At 33.6% G+C, this 25,813-nt stretch overlaps 1 protein-coding gene across 1 annotated transcript in view; it reads left to right on the top strand.

Annotated features, from left to right (window-relative positions):
• Positions 1-25,813, top strand: part of Cntn5 (contactin 5) — a 494,625-nt gene that overhangs the window by 353,780 nt on the left and 115,032 nt on the right. The window contains exons 12-13 of the mRNA XM_076841939.2: positions 7,509-7,636; positions 10,376-10,551. Of these exons, the coding sequence (XP_076698054.2) occupies positions 7,509-7,636; positions 10,376-10,551 (304 nt within the window). The remainder of the gene's footprint in view (positions 1-7,508; positions 7,637-10,375; positions 10,552-25,813) is intronic.

Raw genomic sequence — 25,813 nt, 5'->3', positions numbered from 1 at the left:
CTATTTCACCAAAGAGCATATTAATTAACAGAAATTAACTACATGAAAAGTTGTTCAACATCATTAACAGTCAAGAAAATACAAATTAAACACACTAAATTAAATGTACACCTTATGAGAATGGCTGATTAAAAAAGAGAGAAATAAGTGACATACAATGCCTGCTGGTGATGGTGGATAATAAAGTGGCTCATTCATGCAGAGATATTCAAGATGACTGAATATAGATATTGTTATGGTCTGGATGTGAGGTGTTCCCCAAAAGCTTACCTGTGAGACAATGCAAGAAGGTAAAGAGGAGAAGAGATTAGGTTGTGAGAGTCTTAATCCATCGGGGAATTAATTCACTGATTGGGTTAACTGAGGGGTAACTGAAAGCAGGTGGGTGTGGCATTGGGGGCATGGCTTGGGGGTATATATTTGTATCTGGCAAGTGGAGATCTTTCTATCTACTGTCTGATCATCATGTGAACTGCTACCTTTTGCCACATTTTTCTGCCATGATGTTCAGCCTCACTTTGAGCCCCAAGGAATGGAGTCTACTGTTTATGAACCTCTGAAACTGAGCCACCAAATGAACTTTTCCTCCTCTAAAATTGTTCTGGGCAGGTCTTTAATTTGCAGCCACAAAATGGCTGACTAAAACAGATGTCCTGTGTATGACTCTGCCACAGAGAACCAGGATGAAAAAGGAAAAACTATAGTTTGGATATCAGCCAAAAAGTGATGGAAAGTCAGAAAGGCAACCTAGAGAATAGAATAAAGCAATTTCAAACCTAGTTCCCTGGCTAGGGCATACTGCACCTTGCTGGGTAAAGGTAAGCAGAAAAGTACCAGCAACCCCCTTTACTGCAGCAGACTAGCAGTCCTAACTACAGAATAATACCAATCCTTATAGGATTTAAATCCACTTTGGCAAGCTAGGTGATCTATGAGTGATTACTTTGCTCCAAAGAAGTAACTCACATTGGATCTCTCCTGCCTCTAGAACCCAAGCTGCTACAACAATTATTTATAGATGTCACCCTATCTTAGGGACCAACAGTCACTTCCCTGATACTACCAAAAGTCTTGGTCCTATGCAAGTTTCACAAAGGTGAAGACAGGCTGCTAAGTGTTCTACAGCTTCAGGACCAGTGGTCTTCTGAGACAAGAGCCCAATTCCCATTACACTGTCTCACAGGAATCAAGGTAAAACTTCTCTTATTCCATGGGCTTAGGACTGTAGCCATCCGTACACAAAGGCCCAGAATAACTGGCACTTTTGTCTTAGGACCAGGAAAAAGTTTCACTTGTGACCTTTAGCTCCAGGACCATGGATGCCAATACCACAAGCCTTGGCCCCAAAAGTGCTTATCCCACAGGATCTAAAGACATTCCCATCCATGTAATGCAGCCCATATGCCCTAATTATTACCAAAAGGCCACATCTCCAAATGCCACGGTATTAGAGATTATGATATTATCATGTGATCTAGGGGAATATCAACACTTAGTCCATATCAATAATCTATTCAAAATCACAATATGGTACAATTGGACAGCCACATGAAAAATGAATAAATACCCATATCTCATACCATAAACAAAAAATAGCTCAAGTGTATCAGACATAAACAAACTATAAAATTTATATAAGAAAACACAAAGATTGTAACTTCAGGCAAAAAATTTCTTAACAAAGCACAATGCATGAAATAAAATTAATAAATTAAACTTTACTGACATTAGGAATTTCTGCTATTGGAAAAATTCCAAGACATGGCACAAACTGGTGTATTTGCATATCGTATGTCTGACAATGGAGTTCTTTTTAAGAGTATTAGAGAACTCCCAAACTTCAAAAATGTAAGAAATAATTCTGTAAAAAATGATATTTGAATAATCACTTCACAAAGGAAGACTTACAGATGGAAAATCAGCACATGGAAAGACACTGCACATATTCATCACTAGGAAAATAGAGCCTAAAATCACAAAGAGATCCCATTACCTACAACAAAAATAAATGAATAGGCAATTGTAGTCATTTAGATAAATCTTAACTTAGGATGAATTAAATAAGGTATATATAAGGTAATATAGCATATACTTTATCATTTAATTTATATAAAAGTCTAGAAAATGCAATCTATGATCGTAGTTATTTGGTGATGGGAATAGGGTAAAAGAGGACTGGAAGAGAGCATGTGAAGGAGCACAGATACTTTTATGGGTTATTTTTATATTCACTATCTTAACTGTAATGATGGCTTTGACTTACCATCCACATACAAAAGCTTTTCAAAGCATAGACTTTAAACAGGTGAATTTACATGCTTATGATAACTCAATAAAGCTGTTCAAATGTTTGGAAGCTTCAGATGACACTCACAGTATATGAGGCCTGACCTGATCTTGCCCTGACTCTCTCTCCATTCTTACCTATGCCACTCCCTGCTGCTGTTTCAGATGACCATTTGGCTCTTCAGGTCCTCATGGTCATTTCAACTGACCTCAGCCTTTGCAAATGGTATTGCCTCTGCTTTTCCAAACAAATGCTCCTTCTATTCTTAATGCAAATGTTACTCCCCAAGGAAAAAACTTACCTACTACATAAATATTTCAGGTTAAAAAAAATAAAAACTCAAAATATTTATGAGTTAAAATTTCTTGGTAGTCTTCATCTTCACTTTTAACATTTATCACATTTATTTTTTAAATAAATTTTAGATTGTTTACCGTGACCACTAAAATATAACACTTTAAAAATATTAACTAGATAATATATGCAAAGTGACCTTATAAGAGGAATCTCTCTCTCTAAACTAGTTAGGTAAACTGTTTTACATTTAAGGAAAGAGATTAAATAACTTTGATTAACATTACACACCCACTAGTCAATGGCACTGATTCAAACTCAACCTTCTGTACTTTTAAAGCTTATGGTACTAATTATTAATCATCCCATGATACATGCACTGTGATATCAGAAAGAAACCTAATCTGGCAGATGAATACATATGCTAAGGAACACAAGCAACATCTAGAAGCTGAAAACAGCTCCCACCCTACAGCCCACAAAAAATTTAAAAAATAATAATAATAAAAACACAATGATTTCTTTCCAAAACAAGAATGAGTTCTTTAAAGAAGACTTTTCTCCAGAGCATCCAGGTAAAACTTTACCCAGGCCACACCTGGATTTCAGCATTTTGAGACACTCAACATTCTGAAGAAATGAATGGATGTTCAGTTAATTATTAGGTATTGTTTTAACTTACCCAAGTTTGAGTGATTTGTTATGTAGCAATAGAAACTATCCTGAATACACACTGGTGAGTGACACAGGGGAAATCACCAACAAATCATATTTCTTATAATATAAGTCATTTCAACTTTCTTGGATTTTAGTTCTTGAATATTTAAAATGAGGTTGGATCAGCTAAGTTACAAGTTCCACTCAAGACTTTCACAAATTCCAAGAACTAATTTTTATCTTTAAACAAATATTGTGGGTCTGGGGTTGTGGTAGAGTGCTTGTCTAGCATGCATGAGGCACTGGATTTCATCCTCAGTACCACATAAAAATAAAACAAAGATATTGTGCCCACCTAAACTTAAAATATTTTAAAAAAAAAACCTATTGTGGCATGCCTTGATCAAGCATCTTCTCTCCACTATAAATTCTTTTTCCATCCTTCTGTATGCTGTATTATGTCCCATGAGGCTGGCTCCTGAGAACTCAATCAGTGGGTTCCCTTGCCCCAAGCAATGGTGCAATAGGAGGCACCAGAAGATCAGAGAGATGAAAAAAGGGTAGGCTGAGTATTCCTTGACTCCCTAATGAGGGCAATATGCTAAGGAAGAAATGATCCCTAACTTAACTTGGGAATGTGGGAGCAGGTTGATGAGGTGCTATGAACAAAATTGTGTCCCCCACCAAATGCATGTATAGAAGCTCTACTACCAGTATTAATACACTCTGTGAGGGCTCACGTGTCCTGCATGGGGAGGGAATAAGTAAGCCATATGAAGGGGTAGGCTGGCTAGAAATAAAAGTCTGAAAAACACAGTATTTAGAAATGAAGAGAAAAGACACAAGAAATTAGTTAAAGCAGGGGCTTTAGGAGTGAAAAAGACCTGATGGGTCTGATCCTAACAAAGGGAAAAGACAAATGATTTATACTGAAACACACCAAAGGAATTTATCCTGAGGAAGGGTTCTTTAAGATAAACAAGAAGCATGAGGTTGTGGGGAAGTTGACCCGATTGAGGACTTATCTCTTGCACAATAATTTTTCCTCCTCCAGGCAGCTGACACCTCAAGATTACTTAGGCACACTGGTATCTCTTTCCACTCCCTGTGAAGTTGCATTTGAACCAATGAATTTCACAGTATCACAGAATTCTCTTTGAGAAGGACATTGCCAAGGCAATGAAGCAGTCTCATATGGGTAACATGACCCTAAGACTTCTCCAAGGAGCACACCTCTGCTTAGGCATGACTCAGACAAGCCCACAATTCATTTGTGACTCCCAACAGTGAGGGTTTTTAAGAGGCAATTAAGGTTGAATAACATCATAGGGTAGGATAGGTGACCTGAGAAGAGGAAGAGATCTCTCTCAACACACATGCACCATGGGAAAGTTATATGAGCACACAGTGGGAAAGCAGCAGTCTGCAAACCAGCAAGAGAGCCCACACCAGAGGTCAACCATGCTGGCATCTTATCTTTTTAGCCTATCAAATTGAGAAAATAAATTCCTGTTGTTTAAAAATGAAAGATAATTATGAAGTACATATCAAAACATTACATGGTACCCATTACTATGTGCAATTCTGCATTTCTGTGTCTCAGTTTTAAAAAGATAAAAGAAAAATCTAATCTGAGAGTCAAAGCATGATCACTAAGTAACATGGCAGAAGGTAAACAGATGGTATTCCGAGGCAGTCTACTTAGAAAGGTCTATATCAAGTTGTGGGGTGTCTAATAGGGAAGCCAAACATGGACATGGACATGAAGGGTCCAGGAAGTGGCCCTGAAATTTGGAAATAGAGAGATGTGTCAAGTGGTTAACAATGAACGCATGTGAGGTGAGTTAAGCACCATAGTGTCCCAGATGAATTAACAAGGCAGAGTGTCAGGAACTAGTGGCAAGGTGAGAACCAAGACAATTCCATATCTAGGCAGAAACTAACACCAAGTCTAGAATCCAGAATATAGTAAGTATGACTGGCTCTTAATTCTAGAAAGTTGGTTTGAACTCTTAAATTCTCTCCTTACCCCACAAAACCTTCCCTTCTTCCCTCCCTTACTACCCTTCTCTGAATCTAAGGATGTCTCAGCAGAATTAGTCCCCAAATCTGAAAAATTCTGATAGCAGAGGGGAGAAGATTAAAAGGTTAGGAATCTCTAGGAGAGAAATAATTCAACATTCAATTATCTAAGTAATTATGTGTGTACTAACCAGCATTATAATGTAAATCACACTCATTATCTACTTTTTCTAAGATTAAAAAAAAAAAAAGCTCATCTGATAAAGATTTGCAATTTGAATCAGAAGACAGGATTTGGAGTAAAGGACACTGTTACCTGACAGATAAACATAATTATGATATTCAAAATTCTTCATCCCTTCAAGTGGATTACTAGTCTAATGTACAGACCTGGGAGTTGGTAAACTATCTACAAAAGGAGAATTTAATATGCTGCCTCTTGTCAGTGAAAAAGCATTCATCTTAAACCAAGAGCTGAAATATTGCCAGTGTCCAAGACACATTTATTTCTTTGAAGCAGGTGAATATTTAAGCCAAATTTCTTTCCTACTATATTATAATTTACTCCAGTTGGTAAAATCCAGAATATTTTCAAAATATTAGTAATCAGCAAAAATTATAGTATTTAGGTAAATTCAAAGTGTATAATTTTCACAAGAAGAATTCTTTACAATGAATGTAAGTTTTGCTTTCAAATATATCTCTGGTAGAATGTTTACCATTGAGTTTGAAATGGAATACGTTCACAGAATAGCATTTTTATAGAAAAAAAAAAGAACGGAAATTTTCATTGACCATCTCGAATGGATTATATATAATAATATATATAATATAATACAATATACATAATATATATATTAGAAGCATTGTTTTCCAAATGTCTCCAGATAATATCTCTTAGATATAAACTACAAAATCAACCTTTCTCATCCTAGTCAGACTTGTTCCTAAATTTTTCTTCTTACATATTGCAAATCAAATTAGATCCATAATGAAAACCATGTTCTTTTCAGTTTTATCTTTATTAATGGCAATATGTAAGTATACATTCATAAGCAATACTTCAACAATCTACAATTTAATAACAATTGTATGAAGTTCAATATTGTAAATAACCATCAGGTCTGAGAGATTAGCAAGACTGAATGTACATTTTAAAATAGTATCAAAAATCTTGACTGAACAGATTTAGCTATTATTTTGGAATCTTTATTGGTTTAATATCATATTGCTATGTAATAAACTGTTCTCAGCAACAGGAGGATTCAATTTTAGTATTTAACATTCAGAAGGGTCACTGGTTCTTACCCCATGCAGCACAGCCTATTTTTCCCTCTTTTCTAAAAGAAGTCAGTCTAAACTCCAATGATATGTCAACTAAAACCACAACAGTTTCTTCTGTTCTGTTTCAGTTCACTTTTGTAGGCTGATATACTGGTGAAATAATGGGTTACACTTCAAGAGCACAGAAAGGAGAAAAGGACCCAAGTACTAATTAAATTTGAAATCTATAAATTCCTAAAATGATAAATACATAGGAGGATGTGGTAATTCCAAATGTCAGCCTCATTTTCACTGAACTTCTAAAAATTTTTAATAATGCTTTAATTTTTCACCTTTATATAAAAATGAAGGTCCATTTTTAACAAAGGTCTTTAAAGAGACCAAATGCAAACTCGGATATCATGTTCTTATGTTTAAAAAGTGCAGTGTGAGCAGCTGAGTTACCAGGTTGCATTTTCATACCCTTGCTGTACCTTTGGCAATACAGAGAAACCACCATAAATCATCTCCTGGCTGTATACAATTAATTTTATGTTCTGTACTTGTCCTCCTCTATGTTTTATGCTATTTCTTTTTATATTTGATTTTGGAGGTCACTCTTGGTTTGAGGTAAAATACCCAAGCTTAATATTAAAATATTGCTAGGTGATATCCTATGAACAAGTTGTTATAACCAAATTCAGGGTCACCTTTTTCTACCAGTTTTAAAATTAACTGTCAAAAACTGTCAAAAGAAAAATAACCTGTACCTCCCTACCTCTTTTGAATATTAGAAGACATTCAGTGGCTTTATTGCATAAAGTCTTAAAAGGATAAACCATTTCTACTGTCCCTGCTTACTTTCACAGCAATGCTTTATCTTATTTATTATCACCTTACAAGTGTTTTGAGGCTTCATCAGAGTTTCTTATCATTTAGTTGATTTGCAGTAAAACAGGAGAAAACCTTTTTTAATAATTTTCAGAATAGCTATTCTTCCAGACGGGAACCTACGGATACTAAATGCTTCTAAGTCAGATGAAGGGAAGTACGTTTGCCGAGGGGAAAACATCTTTGGTTCTGCTGAAATAATAGCATCTGTATCTGTAAAAGGTAAGAAAATGTGGCTAACGTCTTACAAGCCTAGTTTCATGCCCATATAAGAAAATAAGTATGACATGAACCTGTGTATGTTTGCACTTAAGTGTGTACATACCTGCTTCTAAACCATATTACAAACAGCATTAACACACCCAAATTGTCACTTTCTATCATTTAGGAAACCTAGCAGGAAAGAACCAATTATTGGTTAAAATTCAATATTTTGCTTTGAACAAAACTTATAAAGTTTTTTTTTTGAAATGTCTCAAAATATTAACACTAGCAACATAAAAGAAATTTCCCTCCACTTGGTTTGGGGATATAGCTCAGTGGTAGAACATTTGCCTGGTGTACATTGGGCCTGAGGCTCCATTCTTAACACCACAAGAAAAAATATTTTCTGTACTAAAACTAATTTTAACATCAGTAAGGAATATTCCTTTGTTGCCATATCAACTAGGGATTTAGACCCAGAGGAGTATCAAAAAGAGGATATCTATGAGTAGTGGAGCCGGGGGTATAGATCAGATAAATTGGTGCCAGTGCTGTTCATTGAGGTTTGCACCAATGGAATTTCTTATATACTTACACTTTTAGTATGATAAATATTATTTCTAATATATATGTTCTCTGGTTCTAATACAACTAGATTTCAAGCCAAGAACATGGTTTTGAGACTATTCTTTTTACTACTAAACAATAATATATAATCTCATATCTTAGGAACAAAGCAAAGAGACATTTTTCACAACTGAATTATATCGTTGACTTTTTTCCCATTGTGCATGTATTATATACCAAATCAAACTTTGACCATAAAAATATGACATTTTTTAGGTTTGGACAATGAACAAAGTTCTGTGGACAGCAGTAATGATTTACAATATTGTGAACATACTTAGTGCTAATAAAACTGTTAATTTTTCTGTGTCTTTAGAAATGCAAATGTAATCAAAATACCCAGCTCTATGATAGCTTAGAAGAAAGGCAAACATTAAGTGTAGGAAAGAACATAATTTAAAAGATGTTTTCATTTATATCATATATGTTACTGGGATCCAACCCAAACTTCCAGTCATATGTCTTATTCTGTGTGCTAATCAGTTTTGTTCTTTTCATAATGAGTTAATGCTGGATCCACAGAACATTTTTGGTGGAGAGGTTAAGGAGGGGAATGGGGATTGAACCCAGGGTAAGCCACATCCCCACCTCTTTTTATATTTTATTTAGAGACAGGATCTTGCTAAGTTGTTTAGGGTCTTGCTAAATTGCTGAGACTGGCTTTAAATTCATGATCCTTCTGCCTCATCTTCCCAAACCTCTGGGATTATAGATGTGTACCACTGTGCCCATCCCACAGACTTTCATGATCATAATAATGGGTTTTGTAAATCATGAGTTAAATGGGATATTTAGTGATTCAGAATACTTCAATTTCCACAAAGTTCCAACTACAGTATATTATGTTCATCTGTCTTCTTCAATAAAGCCAGAACTTGGAATGCCACACAGAATATCTGAGTTCTAGAATGCTAATAGTTATAGTGACATTCCTGTTTTAGGATTTCATTTTCTTCTCAGGAACTACTCAGGACTTTGGATATTAAAGAAAGTGATAGGTGATGAGGAGTGGTGCTTTCTGAGACTGTACTCTTGTGAACAATAGAGGTAGAGTAGGAAAATCAAGCTAATTATTAATCAACATGTCATATTTCTTGTGGCATCTATACCCATGAATCTAATTAGTAAAAAAAAAATAAATCAAAATCGTGTCTCCATTACCCCCTACTTCATTTAAAACATGTCACATTGCAGTCACTTAATTACTCATTTCACCCTTAGATGCATAGCTGTATTAGTTACTCTAATCCCAGTAAAAATGTGTCATTTTCAAAATTTAACCAAACCATGTAGTTAAACATATTTTTTCCTCCAAAAACATTTTCATTCAGTGTTTTTGCCTTTCTTTATATAGTTTAATTAAACCAACCATAATCTATTCAAAGTAAAATTTTATAATCATCCAGAAGGTACCCATCCTACTCTTTTCTATTCAGAGAGTTTTGTGGAGTGAAAAGTAAGTATAAGTAGTATAGTAGTAGAATAATATTTTTATCCCCACTGAGATAGTAATTTGGAGGGAGGCTCTTTCTTTGGCCTTATAGTCTCTAGGAGCCTTTAAGGCACAAACATTTCTGCAATTCTTCCTTCTGAGATAAGGAGCATTTTTTAAAAAATATTTTTTAAGTTGTCCATGGACTTGTTTATTTAATTATATGGGGTGCTGGGAATTGAACCTAGTGTCTCACAAATGCCAGGCAAGTGCTCTACTACCACTGAGCCACAACCCCAGCCCTATTACTTAGCATTTTTAATTCTTTTATGTACTTGATGATCCTTTAAGTTGCTCAGAGAGACTGCAGCTTCTCTTTTCTAATGCTTCTTCCAGGATGCCAAATGCTGCTTCTAGTTGTTTCTTTGTAGTGTCTTGTCATTTTTTGTTTGTTGTTTCCTAAATCCAGGGAATCCAAATTCATTAGTCATCTACAAAAGCATAATAAAACAGCCTAGCTTCCTAAAAGCTAAGATTTCACTTAATAATAAAGATGTGAAAAATTTGGTGTATGTATCTGGAGCAGTTGTATTTGTATAGAATCCTTATATAAGTTTTTTTCTGTTATTCAAAATGATACAGGCTGCATGGGGAAAACCCTGTTGATTATTTTAATTAATATATTTTTGCTTCCATAGAACCTACAAGGATAGAACTTACTCCTAAAAGAACAGAGTTAACTGTTGGAGAAAGTATAGTCCTTAATTGCAAAGCAATTCATGATGCTAGTTTGGATGTCACTTTCTACTGGACGCTAAAAGGACAGCCTATTGATTTCGAGAAAGAAGGTGGACATTTTGAAAGCATCAGGGCCGTAAGTTTATACACTTTTATTTTCAAGTAGTAATAAGAAATTTTGACTCAATATAAAATGTTTTTATATATGAAAAGTTAATAAAAGTAGGAAAAATATGATTAAAACAATTACTTTCTTTTATGTCATGTCAAACTGAAAATAATAATTCTTTTAAAACTCCAGTAAAAAAAATATTGGAAGATATTATTATGTGAGTTTGGTTTCTTTGCCCCTTTTTAATAATTGTTTTAATAGTAAATATTTACATATTACTTCTCACATTATATTGCTACATAAAATGGTCACTGCATTATTTAGCTTTGCTCTCAGTAATTATGCTACAGTAATGAATAAAGTTAGTCTGCCTGTCCTACTCCTCCATAGTAGTAATTTGGGGATATTCTTTAGTTTTTCACAATCTGTAGAAATTCAACATGCATACCAGAGTCACAATTGGACATTAGTCTTAAACATTCATGGACATTCTCGTTTCTTGTCTGCCAAGTCTTTTCTTTTTAATATCTATTTATATTATGTATCTACATGGCATTCAGTCAAATGAAATAGGAAATCTTGTGAACCAGATACTACAGAATAATAGCAGTACCTTAGCTTTACAGAGAAGTGAAAAGAATTCCCCTTCCCCCACTGACTTCATGAAAATATAAAGGAGCAGCATAGTGACAGAGAATGGGAGAATCACAGTGGAACTCAGCTGGCAGGGAGATCTTAGATGAAATTTTCCTTCTATATTGGCTGAAGAGAGAGATCCAAATATATATTTACCCCCCACCCCAATTATCCAATTTAAATGCTGTCACATACTTCCTAATATCAGTTTATTCTTTCCTAAACACTATGGGAAGCTTTAGAAAACCATAGGTAGTGAACCCAGATATTTAAACTCACTTGTGTTGGATTTTATTTTAAAGATCATATGATACAGTAAAAAAAAAGTCCTGGACCCAAAGTTAGGAATTCTGTGGATGGAATTTCAGCCCAATCCCTAATCATCTCTGTAACATAAAGGTGGTCATTTGATTTGACTGGACCTCAATCTCATAGAGAAGTGAGAAATTTGTGCCAGATAATTTCTAAAATCCCTCTCACTCTAGATTTAATAAATGCATAGTAGTGACAGAGTAAAGATGAGCTCTCTTTGTTGCATTTGCCAATGTAACCAAAACTAAACACTTTGTTCCAAATTATTCCTTCCATCCTTGTTTACTCTACAATTAATGAGAGAGACTATATAAATAACGGATGATTACCTACTGCATTAGTCACCATCTCATTAAATCAATTTCAATTATCTATGGCTAAGTTATGTGCAAAATATTTAGATCATGTTACACTCATTTGGGTTGATAATTCCTTTATATAAATTTAATAACGTAAATGCCATAAAAAAGAAACAGGATAATATGATACAAAAATATTACTTTTGACAGCAAAAAGTACCACTAAAAATATTTTCTTAGGATTATCTATAAACATTCCTTTGAGTGATCAGATATATAAAGTAAAAATATCTCCAAAATTACCAATGATTTTCCTTCATAGAAACAGACCTAGGGCCTGGGAATATAGCTCAGTTGGTAGAATGCTTACCTTGCATGTACAAGGCCCTGAGTTTGATCCCCAGCACCAAAGAAAGAAAGAAAAAAGGAAAGAAACAGACCTTCTTTTTTGAACCTGATAAAGTTATGACAATTTTTGCTTATGCCTCTTAGACATTACCACTCTTGGTCAATGTCATTTATTTGTATAAATATGTATCTTGAATGTTTTTCACAAATATCTGCTCTATCCCTCTTTGCACATATGCTGTCCCTTGAACTTGAGAAATACAAAACTAATCCCTTACTCCATGCAAACCCATATACACCCAAGACATTTTAAAATTATGTTTTGGAATAAGAAAATACTTATCTTGAAGACACTTTTAGTATACTTACAACAATTTATAAAAATAAATACTTAAAATATTTGGTAGCATCAAAACTGTGCAACGTAAAAGAGATCTTCTATCACCTTTCTCAACAATTTCAAAAACTAAATGAGTTCTGTTTAGAGAGAACACCACTGCATGACAATGGATGGGCAAGAAGGAACAATGTTTTGTCCCACTCTTCCTCCTCTCCCCATAAATGTATCTGCTTTAGGAGGAGAAATAAAATTGTCATTAGAAGGGAGATTGGGGAAGCCCTCTAGGTTTGTAAATACCTTCTGGGAGGAGGGAAGATTCTGGAAGTCAGAGAGACAGAACTGTTCTCAGAGAAAATCTCAGTAAGTACACCTAAGGCCTGCTCTGTACTCCAAAGAAGAACCATTCAAAGGATGTTGAGGTCTCACCTTAGGGGTCCAGGTGGTGCAGAAGAGCAAGAAAGACAAATGGGACTGGGGACTTCAGTATGAATAGAGTATGGCTTTAACTGGAAAGTTCTGGAAGCAGCTGCCATGCGATGGTGTGCTGGAGATGGGTGATTCAATGTGGTTGAATCAGAAGATAAAGAGGAAAACACTTTAGTACATTACCAGATGTAGGGAAAAATGAGCCAGCCAAACCTCAGAGATGAGGAGAGAAGAAAAAATCACAAGGATTTTGATATTTAACATCTTGTACATACCAAAATATGACATAATTATGTTCTTAACTAGTTGAGATTTTTTATATACACAGCTATTTGTAGATAAAAGTAGTCGAATTTTTAGGTGTACACTTTATGTAACATAATGTCATGTTTTAGATAGACTACTGTTTTTGGATGACTGCATTTCAGGAGAGTGAGTATATAAACATGTAATCATATCATGTTTTAAAAAACAATAGTATTGCTTTAAAATTTAAATTAAAACATCTATAATGAAAATGCTTCTAATTCTCTTGCCCTCTGTCCTGAGACCACATTCAATAAACCTGGCAATTTGACTAATTTGGAGTAAAACCATTACCAAAGCCACAGTTATAAGGGGCCAGGCAATCAGTCCATAAACATTTGATCCAGTTCTCTTAAATCACTTCTGGCCAACAATATGAACAAACTGAATGTATAAATTATCAAATCTATTCTTAAGATTTTAATTCAATCCACTATTTGCAGGACCCTTTATTTTATTTGCTAAGTGTTGTGGGGGATACAAAGAAGACATGGCCCTTCACCACTGAGAAGGCACAATTGAATGGGAGAGAGCAGGATGGGTTAGAGATCTATTCTCTGCATGCATACAGGCAGGAGAAGTCAGTTTTTGAAACGTATCTGGATAAGTAGAATTTTGCCAGGTGCCTAGAACAAAATGCTTTGCCATACAGAGCAGACCGGTCAAAAAGACAAAAAGCAAAAGAGTTTGGGGCATGTCTGAGGAAAAATGTGGAACCAGATGCCTGGACAGCACAGTGAGGATACACAGTAGACAATAAGTCAATATTTGTTGATTAAATTTCAAGGAGAGCAGTGGAGGCTTCATTGTAAAAGGCACTGATTTCTGGGCTGTAGAATTTGGTTGCATTTTGAATGTAGCAGGGAGCCATATGGTTCACATTTATTTTTTGAGAAGATAATTTTGACAGCTAGGTGGAGCAGGGATTGAATAGTTCATGGATTTAAATTCAGTCTAGACTGGTGAAGTAGAAGTTACAGTGAGGAGACAGACATTACAACCTCTGGTGCTGAATAACCATCTTATTAAATAAAAGCATTTACCGCTATTTTGACACAATTGTTGATGTTGTTCAGAGCTCTGCAGGAACCTCTGCTCCCTCAATGTCTGAATAGCACCCGAGTGTCACCATCTGCCCCAAAGTCACAGTCTTAATGGAGGGCTGTGGTGATGCATTGCTTTCCAGAGACTTAAAATTTCTTACTCATATGGAATATAATCAAGCTTTAATCCTTATAATGCATAAAGAGCTATTACACTGAATATCATGGAAGCCTGCAATTTGCTGTTTTTTTTTTTTTTTTTTTTGACAGAGAAAAATATGTTACACCTTTGTGATCAGGGTGGTCTGCTTAAAAAAAAAAAAAAAAAAACAACTAAGCTTTCCATTTTGTGACCTCCCCATTGCAAAGTTGCTAAATTACAACTATACAGGCAACCAAGCCAGGGTTCCATGCAACTGCACTATTTGCAGGACCCTTTACCCAATTCTCTGGTTAAAGCAATAATGGGAACAAAAACATAGAAAGCACAATGGGGGTTTTGACCTCCTTTTTAATGAGGAAACTGAAGAGTAAGACTTTTTCAGACCATGCCCATGAATATTAAGTTGAGCTAACAATTAAGTTGAGAATCAATATAACATTTAGTTATAACACAGTTTTAAATGTTATATTGATTCTCCTTTATGAATCATACTCTATTCGTATTCACTTACTACTTATTTTGTGTTTAGTCCTAAACTGGGGGAAATAAAAATAAAAGGAAGCTTTGATCCCAGTCTTCAGGAAGCACAAAATGATGCAGAATATGAAGTAATTCAAGAAAAATATGACCACAGGAAAACTGTTGCTATTATTTTTAAATTATAGCCAACTATTGTTAGAGACCAGAAAAGAGAAAGATTTAATCTGAACTTTCGCATTGTGGAGAAAAGAACAAGGAATTAATTAAGCAATATATAGTATGTGAATAATTGAACTGTTGATATACTCAATATACACAATAATTGAACACTCACTCTGATTTCTCTTAACAACCTAAGAGTTTTATTATTGGGGGAAATGTGCTAACTGACCCAGACCTAAGAGGGTAGAATTAGGACAGACAGAGTAGAAAGGAAAGGACAATCTCAAGGTTTTGAGGGATGTTGGAGATTATTAATAGAGTTTGAAGTTTTTCCTAGACTGATATATGGATTCTCCTTTGGAGTTAGCAATCTTTTAATGCCAAGTAATCTATAGTATGTTACATTACCACATTTGAATATTGGAAAATAGGAGTAATTTTCATAACCTCTATTCTAAGAATCATAAACAAATATTTCTGATTTGTATCCATGGCTTTTGTGAATGACTGGGTAGATAAAAAGGAGCCAGAATATAAGCCCCTTAATGCCTGAGAATTTTGTATTAGCTGAAAAGCTCTAGCCCAATTTCAATTTTCTTATCACATACTTCTGTTCCTCATTTATCTTCTTAGAAATTAGCTTCTATTTCTGGAGGAGTAAAAGTCTTAGATTGGAATACATACAGTAAATGTTCAACAGGCATGCTTCTCTTTACCGACTGATAAAAATATTAGTAGGGTAAAAGTGAAGGAGATCATGGACACAGTGCCACTGTTTTCTAAGGCACAAAGCTATGAGTTCCTCATGAGTATCTTCAAACTGGCTGCATAAGTCCCAGAACCATTTTTTTTTTTTTTTTTTTTTTTTGCCAATCAGGAAGCGAACTAAGGGGTAGCAGGTCTACCAAAGGCACGGATTCTCTTTGGCTCAATCTGTTCATTAGTCATTTTCATATGTCCAAGTAGTATGGCCTCCTGGACTCTGAGCCCTACACTCTCTCTGTCTGGCACAGGATTTATCCTTCCTCATTAGTTCAGTTCCTGCCTTACTAAATCATGGAAACCTGGCAGTCTACCAACTTGGTGTTATCTGCTATATTTCTTAATTGAGATGGATTTGTTTCATACCAGTTGCCTCCTAGTCTTTCATATAACTTAAAATTTAAAAAAAATATTTTTGTTAATAGAACAGAAACAAGCAATAACCACCAATCAAAACTTGGGGACTGACACAAAGAGAGGTTACACCCAAAATCTGTAGAATTTGAGATCATCTCAAATCTATTTGCCTTGTCTATATTAATAAAAAAAAATTTCCACCATCTTGTTAAAGTAGAAATCATTCTTACAGCAAATAAGAATGGCCTTCTTTTCCAGTATGTGTATGTGTTTCATGTGGTCATGTGATAAAATATAAGACTAAAATCTATTATTCTATAACATTTTGTATTAATGAAATAAGTTCAACTCTGCTTTTCTAAAAATAGTGGCAAATATGTCATCTTAATTACTTTCTAGTAAGGATGCCCACAAAATAGCCATTTAGTCAAGCCTTATTAAATAAAAATAATAAAAATTTGATACATATCATTATCAGATTGCCCAACAACTAAATTATTTTAGAAGTTTTAATACTATTAAACACTATACAAATTTTTGTTAAAATCTGTTGTAACAGAATCATTTATTTTTGTTTATTTACTTTATCATAGTTTGGAATTGAGTAAACAATGACCACCTTAGGTAACATGTAAGACAGTCTTATTGGGATACCATACTTAATTCCTGGTTTATTATCTGTGGGCCACAATATGGTCAGGATCATGGCAGGATAATAATGCTGGGTAGATGATCCACTTTCATTTTTTCTGCAATTGACAAAGCAAAACATGTGTGACTCTTCAATTTCTGTAGTTTTCCAAATTTGATAAAATCAGGTAATGCCTCAAAGTTTTATCACATTTGGAAAAGACAAACTTCTCTGTCCATTTTACAAGCCTTACTTTGTTCATTTGAATATAGTCAACCAAAACTTACCTTCTGAGTATGGGATTATCATAAGGATGCAGGGCATTGTGTTAATTTGTCAATTTTAATATCTATTTTATATTTGTTATATTTTCATGGCATTATGTGTGATATGAAGAGTCACTAATATCTGCAACAAAAGACTGCAGGTCTTTTTATTTTATTGTTATTGTTATTTTTTTTAAAGGAGAGGGAAAATAAAGCTCCATGACAAAGAAATATAATCTTAGTTGAGGACCATGCTGGGAAAAATCAGATCAATAGCCAGCATTCTGTAATCTCTAAAGGAAATAAAATGCCATACTTTTCAGACTCGGCTGGGACATTATAGGTTATTAGATTGGGAAACATGGGAATGAGAAATAGAAAATACCTCTACCTCTTAATAGAATTTGATCTTCTAGATTATAAACTTCAGAAATTAAAATTTTCTAGCTCACTAACTCCAGAAATCAAGATATGTTTATTTGCACTTAGGACTCCATATATTTTCTCCTTTGGAAGTTTTGTTTTTCTCCAAAGTTACTTTCTATTCATGCATATATGGACTCAATACATCTCTATAATACTATATGCTTTTTGGCTTGATTTTTTTTAAAATCTAAGATTAATTTACCTGGAATGAAGCACTTGCATCTTTGGAAATTTTACCATTATCCCCAGTGTGTTGTTGCAACCATTGTTACTGTTCTTTTAATTTTGATCATGCAGTCTGATTTATTTTAAGCATGTTTATTAAACCAAATTCTTACCTAACTCTAAGTCACTTTTAATAGTGAATCACTTAGACATATTATTCTAAAATGAATAACTTCTATTATAAATTTCTATAAATTATCCTCTAATTTTCATATTGAAGATCAATGGATCTTGACTCTAGAGTGACTTTCCCTTCCAAATCTGACAAAGACTGATTTTTATGACAGCAAAATCTTTATAAATTATATATATATAATTTATAAAGATTTTAGAATAAATCAATGAATAACTAAGCAAATGCACAATATCTAATCCACACTTCAACTTATAAAACTATCACTATTACTTTCCACTTGTATCCCATGTTCAGTTATGTACTGACATGAGTACATAAATTATCTGCAAAACCTATGTTCATCTTTCTCAATAGTTCAATCTTGCACATAATCAGTTCTTTTACTTTTTAAGATTCCAATTTATAACTTTATAAGTTTTATAAATACCTCTCTTGTTTTCTTCCTTTTACTAATTTTATTGACTTATGAGCTTGTTCTAATGAATTGAATTAGAAAGAATAGCTATGTGTCACTTTTAACCAAAGATATCACACAAGCCAATGTAGAAGATGCTGAGGTATGTTGCCCACATTCTACTTGCCAATACTGAAGCATGCTCTCCCCAAGCTACAGATAGCTGAGAGCTGTCAGTCACCAGTACTAAGTCCCTCTCTGGGAATTGCCTTTAGCTGAAGAGGGTTGTCAAACAAAACCAAGTTATGCTCCACCCCATAACTTATACCCAGTGCACAAGGGTGATCAGTATACAATGGTACTGTAAAAGCCATGCCCTTTGCCTCAAAGTAAGAAAACCTCTGAAGTGTCAGCTCAGCACCAATGCCCTTTGGAATTTGCTGAGACCCTTCTTGCCCACATCATTATTAAACATCTCCCCTGCCCAATTCTATTTTCATCACTTATTTACATGTGTTAATGCCAATGGTAATCCCCAAGGAATTTTTTACCTCAGAGTCTGTTTCTCTGAAACCTAACCTAAGATAACCATAAATGGCAGATGTCATCACTTAGGAAACACTGGAAACAGGTATAAGTCATTAAAAAAAAAATAACTCTTTGGAATGCCTACAAGAAACCAGTCAATGTGTTAGGGTATTTGTGAAAAGTAAATGAGATGACATTTGAAACACCTATGTTGTAGGATTTTTAACAAAGGAAGAACATGAATTTCACAACATTAAACATCTTTCCCAAATATGAATTATCATTTTATATAAGAGTTACCATATATATATATGGTATTTTCCCAAATGGAATATTACTCATCCTTATAGAAGAGTAAAAATATGGAATTTGCCAATAAATGGTCGGAGTTGGATAATATCATGCTAAACAAAATAAGCCAATCCCACAAAACCAACAGCCCATGTTTTTTATAATATGCAGATGCTAATTCACAATAATGTGGTGGGCACTAGGGCAGAATAGAGTTACCTTAGATTAGGTAGAGGGAAGATGAGGGGATGTGGGGATAGGAAATATGGTAGAATGAAACAGATATTATTACTGTATGTATGTATGTGACTACAAGACAAATATGATTCTGCAACATGTACCCTCAGAAAGATGAGAAATTATACCCCATCTATGTATGATATAGCAAAGCACATAAATGCATTCTACTGTCATGTACAATTAATTAAAACAAATTTTAAAAAAAATTTTTTTAAAAAGAGTTACTATTCAAACCTGGGCTAAACCCAAAGAAAACACTATCTTTATCAAACAGAGCATATCTAAAACTATTTAGCAAGATAACATTTTTAATTTCTTACTTTCTTTGTAAATTTGACAAATTATGTCATCTTATAAATAAGATGATTTAAAATTTGTAAGTCTACTTTTACTTCTGGTAAGATTTATAAATATTCATGCATAGTCTTTCATTACTATCAAATTTCTACTATAATTTATGGTTACCATTTGAGTTTTTATTTTTTAAAATTTGTACATATTATCATAAGCAATCTTATGCCCTTTTGACAAAAATGTTTCTGATACATATACATATAAATATATATCTATTTAAGACAGTTCTGCAAGTCAGACTCATAAAAGGTTAATCATTTTAGAGTAAATTACAAACCTTTTTTTTTATCTGATTGAGACTCTTAACTGAAAAAAACTGTAGACAAATTAAATTTAGCATAGTTTACTTGAGGAAAGAATGATTCATGAATCAGATAGTATTCAGAACCAAAAGTTCAGAGAGCTCTACCAAGCAGTATGAGAAGCAAACTATTATAAACATAGAAGTAAACTAGAATAATCATCTGATTGGCTATTGATAGTCATCTGCCTTACTTGGGCAAGGTGTGATAAATTAGCTGCAAATGATTAGCTGAAATTCTACTCTTTGTATCAAGGATAAACTAAGTTAGGCTTCCACCTAGTTTACATACTAAGTTAGGTTGTAGTTCAGTACATAGGGACTCAAAATATGGAGGCAACCTCAAGCCAAATTTAATTTGAAAAGACCTGAAGGGAGATATCTAAATTGACTTTTACATCTTGAAAGGAACTTTTAACCCTTCTTCTCAAATATGCATCATTTATTTCATTCCCACAACTTTGTGAGTCAAGCAAGTTATACTCAGATCAGAAACCAGACCTCAGGAAGGAGGAACAGTAAGGGCCTCACTGCCCAGGGACTGAGCTGCAGAGTCCTGTTTATGATACAGGCATCATTTCCACATAGGATTCTTTAAAACCCCATTACCATGAATGATATTCCAAATCTGGTTTAGTGTCTCAAGGCACAAATAGGAATAGCTAAAACTAGCTATTATTCTTCACTGTAGCTTTCTGAAAACTATAGCCATAAAAGAGATTATAATTCTGATCTTCAGTCTCACCTTTCAGCTAATAAATGAGCCCATTTTTATGTCACTTCATCAATATTAAAACATTAAAATCACATGTTCAGTAAGATAAAATCATGAAATTATTTAAAGGTTACTGAGAATGCATTGAAAAATATCTTAAAATATCCTACTATACTTGCCTCTTCAGATGTTCTGTGGGTGTGTTTTCCCATTAACTAAAGCTCACTTTTCTATCTGCTTTGTTTCATTATATAGCATGTGAACCCATTTTTGTCAATTTCCCTTTTTAGTCTTCTAAAGTTCTCTCAAATGGGATGTGAAATGCAATATGTTATATTACTTTTACAGTTAAAATTGAGACAAATATTGTAAGGTACAAAGATTTCATCTAGTCTTCTAAAGAAAATATTGTTTCCACATCTGAGGCATTAAAAATCATGTCTGTCCTTAACGGCATTTTTGGTTTCATGTTAGTTTTGGGTCAACAGAATGGAGTTCTCAAAGTCAAAGTCACATCACTGGAAAGGTCTCAGATTCTTATACTTTCCTCATCTTTATATGCAGTAGATTTTTCAAATCCTATTAATTATGTCTTAAATTTTGATTCCTCCTCTCCAGTATTAGAACCAAAGTCCTATTCTTGGCATTTTTTTCTATTTAGTGCCCATTAATCTGGAATCACAATCACCATGTTTTCACAGTACAGTTTTATCATAGTACATTTCCCCATCTCACATTGGTACATAAGTATATACAAACACACACATATTCCCCATCCTGGATCTAACTCTACCCTACCCATCAAACTTCAACTTCTAACATTTCTGCTTTACACTTTATTTTTCAACAAAGCATAATAGTTTTTGAAAAACATCATGTTTGAGAGAGCGATCCACTGCCAAGAGTACTCTTCCCTGACTTGCACTTGTCAACTTGGCAAACTCCTTCATTTCCCTCAAGTCAGCTTGAATACTTCCCATTACTCCTTACCCAGCCCTCCACCAGAGAAAATATCAAACACTGCCATAAATGTTCACTTCTTTATTTCCCCTTCTAGAATTTACCATTTCTAAGAGGATGTTTCTCAACACAGTACCCAATGCATATTAAAAACTAAAAAAGATGCATAGTTACTCAGCATAGGTAGATATGAATAGATTTAGTTCACACATTCCTAAGAGTAGGTCACCAAGAAACAAATGTCGAGTATAATAGCTAAATATTTTTCAAAAGTACTTTAGTTAACAGAGGAAATTTTCTAACTTGTTATAAAGGATGTTAGTGGATTAATATTTTATCCACTTGGCTCCACATTAATATTTAAGTATTTTTAATATTGTGATAAAAGTATATGTTTTAGCTGTATATAATAATCAGTTCTTAATAAAAATATAATGAATTCTAAGTAATCATTTTATATAATGCTGATGTTTTAAAGGCTTCACATAATCCTAAAAGAATGTCATATGTGTATCATATGTGAATGTATCTTGTGTGTGTATCAAGATTATGTAATTTAACCTGCAGAGTGATTAAGTGCACAATACACAAGGCCCTTAATTTTTACCTTGTTGGAAAAATATGTAAAAGATTTTTCTTTTTAATTTTTGAAAGCCATGATAAATAAAGGACTATTCCTATTATTTAATAGTGTAAAAGTTTGGGGATTTTTATAAGCAAGCACAGTATTTACTTTTTAGAATATTATTGATATGTAAGTATTGCATTATAGATTGATACATTGTTTCTCAAATAAGAGAGTTGTGTTTATGAGGGACCATTGTTCATAAGACACTTTTGAAATTCTTTTATTTCAGATTTTCTCTCTCTGCATCTATTTTGTATTACCTAAGTGTTATGATATATTTTGCTTTCAGTTTTTCAAAATCCCCTACTTTGTTATCATGGAATATTTTAAACATATTACAATATAGGAATCCCCTAATTTGTTTCGTGGACTATTTTTAACATATTATAATGTAGGGGTCTAGAAGTAATAACTCAGTAAATAACATCTCAACGATGTTCTCTCCTTCAGAAGAGGAGGAAGAAGAAATTTTAGAAATAACTATTATACTACTATTCACTTCCTTTATCTAATAATGGTTATAAATGAAGAAGTCCGATAGAGAATTCAGAAAGTAATGAATAACCGGTGGGTCTAAGGAATATTTTATTAGTGTAAAATATAGGAATTCTGAATTTATCTCAGTTCCACCAAGACTAATTGAGCACCTATCCATTGGTAAGGAACATATAATTCTGTAATAATTAATAACAAACATTCCCTGGGAGGTATGTGGATACAGGTAAGGTGGAGTGCTGCCTTTAAGAAGTCTAGAATATTACAGAGGAGCAGAAATCTAAAGATATATGTAGCACAAGCAGTGGAAGAAGTATATTCAGGTAGCTCAGTTACACATCATCCAACCTATGGAATAAATAAATAAATACACACACACACACACATATATATGTATATATCTATTACATATGTGTGTGTGTATATATATATTTGATAAAATTTAAATTACATTAAAATCATATCAGAGCAAACTTCAAAAACCAAATAATGGCTGAGTCTTAATGAGGAAGCTGGAATTTTGCAGACAATGCAGGGACAAGAAGCAGAAAAGAAAAGGTATTACAGGTAGCTGAGCATCACATAGAAGATATATTGATGTTTCCAAAATTAATGTACAATTTTACAGTGAGAGCTGCCTTCATTCAGTATATTACCATAGTAATCCAATTTTAAATATGGCATTTCCCATTATCCATCAAAGTTAAATAAATGAACACAATTTTTCTTAATTTTAATTATAGGAAGTTACAAACATCGAGCAAAAGTAAACATGCCAGAAACTCTCAAATTAAACCCAAGGATAAATTGTATGATATTTAGCATAAATGTGTTTTACATAAGTTAACATGTTGCTTGGAATTTTCTGTGGAGTCTACAAAGTAAAAATTAACTGTTAAAATATTAAGATTCAATATTCAGGGCCATTGAAATCATTCCCTGAGGACTGTGTGACTTTTTCAGGCTACTTGTTTTCTAACACTAAAATGTATTTCAGAAAAACTGAGACTAAGATCATATTTTTTGCTATCTTCCACGTTTATTCCTTTAATAAACTATGATTTTTTTTTTCAGGAAAGCAGTATTTATCTTGCTTACCATCACCAGCACCTAGGATCACACCTGGAATATATATTTGCTAAATAAAATATATTTTAAACAAACATTTGTAAAAGTAATTGCATCAGCCAATAGAATTTTATATTCTCAAATATAAGCACATCCTCATTTTTTGTCTGCAAAATTAGATCATAAAAATACATATGTCAGGAAAAACTTAATGCATTCATTCACTTTACAAATACTTAATAATTACTGTAACGTGTACAGTTCTGTCCAGGGCAGGGAATAAATGATTGAATTAGACATGGTCTCTACATTCTAGAGTTCATTGTATAGTTCAACAGACTTCTAAGCAACTATTTAATATTTTGATAAGCTGTGTAGTGTTGAGACATTATATTGATGAGAGAAATAAATTCCGGAATAATAAATTTGAATTATTAACCAGCTATGTCATTAATAGAAAAGCTTGCTCTTAAAATCAGTGTTCAGTTGAATTCAACTTGACTTAATAAACTTTATCAATAAGTTAACTAGGATAGCATAGGGTAATTTGATAAAATTTAAATTACATTAAAATCAGCTGTTTTTCATTATGCACTTTAAATGTTCTATAAAACCAAAAGAATTTGCAATTTTGAAACAAAATTAGCTAAATAGTGTGCGTTACCTATGAAGGTATAACACTATACTCAAATGTTCAAGGACTACACATTAGGAAGTCTAACTGAAACTTCAAAACACTTTTTCATCCTTTCTCACTTTTGATAGCACCACAGATAAATACGGTGTGTTGAAAAAAATTGGCTAAAATATTTCTGATCGTTTTGCAATAGTATTTTGCACATTTTTTTCTGAAACCTAAACTCTAATTTCTATTCACCAACATTTAAACAGCAAGAAACTTGTTCAAAACTTACTGGACAAGTTTTGGCTTTTTTGAAGTAAAGCAACTCTATGACATGCTTTTATCATTATGCCCATCACATCAGCAATCATTTTGAACAAGCCACTATAGAGACTCTGGTGTACAAAATAACCAGAGTTAAAGATGCTATCTTTTCAATTAGAATGCTTCTTTAAGAATTATCTGGCATAAGAAATTAGGGGTATATATATTTTTTTCTTCTTGTCCACATTACTTTTTCCCATGACATTTAGTCTCATTTCAAAACTGACTGGAATAATCCTTTCATTTATTTCGTTTTTAGATTTTAGGTGTTAAGATTTATATCTTTAGAAAGAAGAAAACACTGTTTAATATAAATCAATACCTTTTGCACATATCTTATAACCATATGAAAGGAAATTAATGGGTAGTTATCCCAAATATATAGATGCAAGAATTAAACAGTCTTTCAATTTTGCAAAACAAATCTTGCAAAAACTCATGGCTTCAAACAACTATTTATTTAGTTGACAGTTTGTACTGAGATCACCTGGAGTTAAGCTGCTGACCATATCAAGACTTATTCACACATCTGTAGTCAGCTGCCAGTCAGTTTCAAGACACTAATTTTGGAGATCAGTTGGCTCTTGGCTGTAGCTACATGGTAAGTAGGCTACATGTTTCTCATCATCTACCAGGTTAGTCCAGATTCTTGCATATGAAAGTCTCATGGTTCTAAGACCCAACAGGAGAAGAGTCAAGACCCTTTAGACCTAGGCTCAGAACTTGTTCAATGTCATTTCTGCCACACTCTATTGGTGAAAACAAGTAATAGTCTGCATGAAAAAGAGTGGGAAAACTTATTGGAAAGAACTGCCAAGAATTGTGGCTATTTTTTCACTATCTGTCCTCCAACCATGATTTTTATAGTTTTCCAACTTGGCACCTCATTCCAGAATCCACAGAAGTCTTATTCAGTCATGATTCCAAATTTGTTTTGCAGTTAGCAACTCCCTCAAATTTGTGAGTTGGCCTCAATTGAACGGTTTTGCTGGTGGTATCAATGGGCACATTAATGCATCTACAGTCAGCTATCAGGTGGCTTGGTAAC

This window comes from Callospermophilus lateralis, chromosome 2 (genome assembly GCF_048772815.1).
Source record: "Callospermophilus lateralis isolate mCalLat2 chromosome 2, mCalLat2.hap1, whole genome shotgun sequence".
In the NCBI taxonomy this organism is placed as follows: Eukaryota; Metazoa; Chordata; class Mammalia; order Rodentia; family Sciuridae; genus Callospermophilus; species Callospermophilus lateralis.
Note: the sequence above shows the minus strand (reverse complement) of the source record. Positions and strands in the feature narration are given on the sequence as shown.